At 46.9% G+C, this 5931-nt stretch overlaps 1 protein-coding gene across 1 annotated transcript; it reads left to right on the top strand.

The window, feature by feature from the left end:
• Positions 1 to 204: 204 nt before the first annotated feature.
• TWIST1 (twist family bHLH transcription factor 1) lies at positions 205 to 2249 on the top strand. Its single transcript, XM_056118421.1, has 2 exons — positions 205 to 1002; positions 1587 to 2249. The coding sequence occupies exon 1, from the start codon at positions 355 to 357 to the stop codon at positions 958 to 960; it is 606 nt and encodes a 201-aa protein (XP_055974396.1). The 5' UTR covers positions 205 to 354; the 3' UTR covers positions 961 to 1002; positions 1587 to 2249.
• Positions 2250 to 5931: the final 3682 nt, after the last annotated feature.

Raw genomic sequence — 5931 nt, 5'->3', positions numbered from 1 at the left:
CCCCCAACTTTCCGCCTGCACGGAGGTATAAGAGCCTCGGAGTGTGCAGCTCGCGTCCAACTCCCAGACACCTCGCGGGCTCGCCGGCACCGGCAGCGTTTCCCGGAGGCCGAGCGGGGCGTGCGTGCGGCCGTTGGGCGCCTTCTTTTTGGACCTCGGGGCCATCCACACCGTCCCCTCCCCCTCCCGCCTCCCTCCCCGCCTCCCCCGCGCGCCCTCCCCGCGGAGATCCTCCCCGGCCCTCCTCCCGCGCCCTCCTCGGCGGGCCGCGCGCGGGGGAAGCTGGCGGGCTGAGGCGCCCCGCTTCTCCTCCTCTGCCCCGGGCCCGAGAGGCCGCGCGCTGCCGCCCGAGAGATGATGCAGGACGTGTCCAGCTCGCCAGTCTCGCCGGCCGACGACAGCCTGAGCAACAGCGAGGAGGAGCCGGACCGGCAGCAGCCGCCGAGCGGCAAGCGCGGGGGGCGCAAGCGGCGCAGTAGCCGGCGCAGCGCGGGCGGCGGCGCGGGGCCCGGCGGCGCGGCGGGCGGGGGCGTCGGAGGCGGCGACGAGCCCGGCAGCCCGGCGCAGGGCAAGCGCGGCAAGAAGTCTGCGGGCTGCGGCGGCGGGGGCGGCGCGGGCGGCGGCGGCAGCAGCAGCGGCGGCGGGAGCCCGCAGTCGTACGAGGAGCTGCAGACGCAGCGGGTCATGGCCAACGTGCGGGAGCGCCAACGCACGCAGTCGCTGAACGAGGCGTTCGCCGCGCTGCGGAAGATCATCCCCACGCTGCCCTCGGACAAGCTGAGCAAGATCCAGACCCTCAAGCTGGCCGCCAGGTACATCGACTTCCTCTACCAGGTCCTCCAGAGCGACGAGCTGGACTCCAAGATGGCAAGCTGCAGCTATGTGGCCCACGAGCGGCTCAGCTACGCCTTCTCGGTCTGGAGGATGGAGGGGGCCTGGTCCATGTCAGCGTCCCACTAGCAGGCGGAGCCCCCCACTCCCTCGGCAGGGCCGGAGACCTAGGTAAGGACCCGCGCCCCGCGCTTGCCGCTGCTCAGGTGGCACCCGAGGCTCGCCCCGCTGCCACTTGCCCTTCCCACCCGACCTGGCATTGCCACCTCCCCTCCACTCGATCCCCGGCGACAGGATCGTCTTGGCCCCCACCCGGATCACCGCGATCCTACCCCCCACCCACTTTCCAGTCCATGGCAGGCACTTCCTTCCCCGCTAGGAAGAGAGGTTTCCCCGGGGATGCGCCCAGGCTAAGGCTGTGTGTGTGCGCGCGTGAGTGTGCGTGAGAGACTGGAGGGAAGGATGGGGAAGATTGGAGGATCTCGGGCCAGAGGACCATCTTGCCAGCGCCTCCCTTTCTTGGGGCGCTTGGAAGTTTTCCTTCTCCTTAAAACAAATGTTTCCAAATTCCACCACCTCCTTTCCGCCCACCCACTTCCTCTTGCCCTAGGGCTGAAATCCTTCCAGGTTGTTGAGCGTCATTTCTCCGTGGTGGTGATAAGAACTGTGCTCACTAGTCTTAGAAAACAGCCTCCAACACCTCAACAATAAATAAATAACCAACTTTCCCCCCCTTCCTTCTGGGTTTATTGCAGATGTCATTGTTTCCAGAGAAGGAGAAAATGGACAGTCTAGAGACTCTGGAGCTGGATAACTAAAACTAAATCTATATGCCAAAGATTTTCTTGGAAATTAGAAGAGCAGAACCTAAATTCAAAGAAACAGGGCGTGGGGCGCACTTTTAAAAGAGAAAGCGAGACAGGCCCGTGGACAGTGATTTCCAGACGGGCAGCGGCACCATCCTCACCTCTACATTCTGATAGAAGTTTGAACAGTTGTTTGTGTTCCTTTTTCTTGTCTCTTCTTTTCTTCCTTTTTTTTTTTGGACGAAGAATGTTTTTTACTTTTTCATGCATGCATTCTCAAGAGGTCGTGCCAATCAGCCACTGAAAGGAAAGGCATCATTATGGACTTTTCTCCATTTTAAAATGGTAACAATCAGAGGAATTTTAATACCATCTTTAGAAATAAAAAATATTGGGAACGAACTGACTTGCAAAATCATAGTTCATCCCTTTTTTTATTCTTCCTCTGAGGGGAAAAAAAACTTAAAATACAAAAAACAACATTCTATTTATTTATTGATGACCCATGGTTAAATGCAAATAGATCCGGTGTCTAAATGCATTCATATTTTTATGATTGTTTTGTAAATATCTTTGTATATTATTTTTCTGCAATAAATAAATATGATTGAAAATTTTAAGAATCTTAGAGTTTGGTCTATAATTTTTAAACTCAGGATTAAGTTGGAGGTAAATACTTGCTTGTTTAACTCTGGAGGCACCCAAGAGGGAGGGGGGCACTAATATAAACAAAGCAGTGAAAAACGCAAATAAACTAGCTACTGACAGGCACAGGCATGTTATTTAGAAAGACAGCTTTATTATTATTCCAGTTTGGTGTCCAGTGGCCTTGGTGGCATCTTTCCTTCATCTCTTATCAGGTCCCCAACAGCAAAAACCTTCCATTTGCTATTCACCTATCTCTTGCCCATACTTAGAGGAGGCAACTGCAGAACAGTTCAATGCCAATAATCTGTATGAACCAGCACTCTTCTCTTGCTCCTGTGTATTTTTGTTTTGCTCTCCACTCTTTGTGAAGATTTTAAAGTGAGCAAAAGGCGGCACAAGCAGTGTTAAAATTACCTACCTGGAAACAAAAGTAAATGAACACAAATAGAAAAGAACAAAGCTTAGTAGGAAAGAGAAAATTCTGCATAATGTCTTCAGAAAACAATTCATGTAAAGTCAGTATGCATATCTTTTCATGAGTGAAGACATTTATGTGTCATATGAAGGAATAAAAATATTAGGAATATTTTCTTATATTAATCTTTTGAGAAACATCTTCCTTTATATATAAAGAACAGAGTTGTGGAGTGAAATAAAAAGACCTGAACTTTCAGTATCCTAGGTAACTGCTGGAAGAATTATAATTTTAAGTGTCTCTAAATTGGTTCATTAGCAAATATATTTTATCGAAAACTACATGGAGCTTTTCCCTGATTAGTGACAAGTATACAAAATCTGATAAAATTAAATAATAAGGAACAAGTGGCACTTATTTTTTGTTTTATTTATTTCTGGTCCAGGAAAATGTTGACTTTTATAATATCATTAGAAGTAGTGAATTTGTATCACTTATTTCTTTTATGTTCAGTTTACCACATTTCAGTGGAGTTAGCAACACCTTAAAACTGGAAAATAATTTTGCTGCCTAATTCAAATGATGACTATGGCAAATGATATCTGAATCCAAGAGTTTGCTTAGCTCAAGTTGAGGTTATTTTGCCTGAAGGCTTTTGTTTCTCCACACATCATCATAGGTTGCTGACATCACAATACTGTAAATCTATGACTATTTTCGGCCATATTTTATCTTATTTAGCCTGAAGCATTTATATTTAAATATTATTGAAGGTTTAGATAATTCTTTTATTTTTATTTTGATAGTCCTTTACAAATGAGAAAGGAAAGTGATTATGAGTATATTTGTGAATCATGGGTGTATTTGTGGGTGGCGAATGTGTGTGTGTGTGTGTGTGTGCACACTCGAACACGTGTGTATGTGCCTCTGTGTGTGTGTGTGTATGTGTATGTGTGTAGGATAGAAATGTAAGGAGGGTGCCCTAGACGGATAGGATATACCTCAGTTTGGTAATGCTCTCTCTCATGCTTCATCCAACCACCTCCATTTTCTAAATGGCTCATGGAGGAATCCCCTTGTTCACTAGTTTGGTCTGACTATTTGGTATTTCAGATTTCTTGACCTACATCAGGATGGAGCTGCCCATCATTGCTGAGAAGGTAATATCTAAACTCTCATGATACAAAAACTAGAAGTTTCAAAAAGAGGTAGCTCTCTATTTGCCCTTTTATTTTCTTTTGTTTTCTCCACTTATTTTTTATTAAGGAAAAACACATTAGAAGCAAAAGCCACATTGTTTATACTGAGTGATACTCAATACCAAACCGAAGTTAATATTTTCTCCTAATTTCTTGAGAAAGAAATGAATGGAAGAAGGATGGTAAATAGCTTTACTTTGAGTCAGAAGTCATGGTGGAAAATATTAACTATTAGAGTACAGTTTTTGGCTTGCAAAATGCATTTCTCAAGTTCTGCACCATACACATATAGTGCAGATTCTTTATTAAATCTAGAAATGAAGTCTTTGTTTTGTTTCTTTTTTCGTATTTTCAATTTTCATTTGATTTCACTTTTTACTACCTATTCTTTTCAAGTAGTAAGATGAATTACCTCTATTTCAGAAGTGGTTATTTCATGTGGTGGCTGGTCTGGGAATCTCTACCGATTTACCATATTTATTGAAGGGAAAGTATTAAATTGTCCTGGGTAAATTCTAAGCTACGAGTAAGAATGTTTCCTTTATTGCATACATACTTTTTAAAGTGTTGCTTTTAATTTCACTGGATTGGTGGCAGTCAGTGAACTTACACGCGCACACACACACACACACACACATCTCCACTATTAGTGAACACACTTGCAAAATGTATATACGCTGAAAATGCACAGTTGTCGGTATGCTACCCAAAGTGGAATATATTAATAATAATAGTAGTGTAAAATAGCAAAAACTCACACTTGATGTACACTTTCGTTTCTCCCACTCAACAACGGGACGAGCTTCATGCTCCTTAAATCTTCAAGCTCATATTCATAATGGAGCTTTTAAGGGACACTTGGCCTCTTGCAAAAAAGTCGAGCATTTTGCACATTCCACGGTTTGGCAAACTCAGAACTGGTTATTTTCTCTAGACCGGTATCAAGTTCTTCTCAGGCATATGATTTCACTTGAAGTCCTGCCCAGGAATCCTTCAAAGTGAGCGTTTGTCCCACTCTCATGATGTCAGGCGGTTTTCCCTGCATCTGTAATTTGAAGAAAAACAAACAAACCTGCGGGGAACAAACGCCACGGAAACCCAAACAGAACTCCTTGGGGATCGGAGTCTTCACCTGCGGCTGCGAGTGCTGGAGGGGGGTGCGGGCCAGACTTTCCCGCGTGGGTGGCAGACGGAGCCCGCACTGTGGGGAGCATGACAACGTCGGTGCCCGCGGCGGGGCGGGCGGACAGCGTGGACCATCGCGTCCGGTGACCGCGGGGCTGGCCGCTTCGCAGAGGCGGGAGCTCCAAGTGTCAGCGGTAGCAAAGGAGCACAACAGATTCAGGCAAAGGCCCAACCTCAGATTTCCAGACACAGGCCTGCCTTGGTGACAAACGGGGGTCAGCGGGGTGGGGGTGGGGGGGCTCACCCCCCTGGGGGGCACTTTCCAGAATTTTCTGCTTGTGTGTTGTGAAGACATGTGCACCCAGAGAAAATGGAAGGAAAGCAGCGCTCTGGCAAAGTGAAAAGAGAAATCAATCTGGTGCCTCTGAATTTCTGAAAGTCTGAGACCACTTTCCAGGGACCCCTGTGTTACACTCAGTTACAAAGGGGCCCCTCACCAAGGGGAACAGGATTATCAATTATGCCTATTTTCTGCACAGTAAACAGGGCTCAGGATACTTTTTCCATTTGCTTTTGTCCCAAGGCTCCAGGACCTGAGTCCACTTAATGTTCTTAACAAATCAGAGCGCGTGTCCTTTGAAGAAGGTGTGTAATTGGAGTTTAAGGAACGTATGGAATTCCCAGATGTCTATAAAGTAAGGAGCATATGGCAGGTCACTGGAAGGTGGGGCAGGTTAAAATCACTGGCACAAAAGTTCCCCCTTTATATTCTTTATAAATTGCTAGGGAGATAAGTCTTGGGAAAAGGATGGGACAAGATCTGCAGGAAGATCCAGCTTTCTGTAGGAGAGTTCGTAGTATCCATGGGAAAGAACGCAGGGTCAAAAAAACCTCAGAAAACACTCAA

The sequence above is a fragment of the Sorex fumeus genome, unplaced genomic scaffold (genome assembly GCF_029834395.1).
Source record: "Sorex fumeus unplaced genomic scaffold, SorFum_2.1 ptg000037l, whole genome shotgun sequence".
Lineage (NCBI taxonomy): Eukaryota > Metazoa > Chordata > Mammalia > Eulipotyphla > Soricidae > Sorex > Sorex fumeus.
Note: the sequence above shows the minus strand (reverse complement) of the source record. Positions and strands in the feature narration are given on the sequence as shown.

Bases quoted from the DNA above. Each gene is read 5' to 3' on its own strand.
- TWIST1 (XM_056118421.1), top strand. From the start codon at position 355: ATGATGCAGGACGTGTCCAGCTCGCCAGTCTCGCCGGCCGACGACAGC.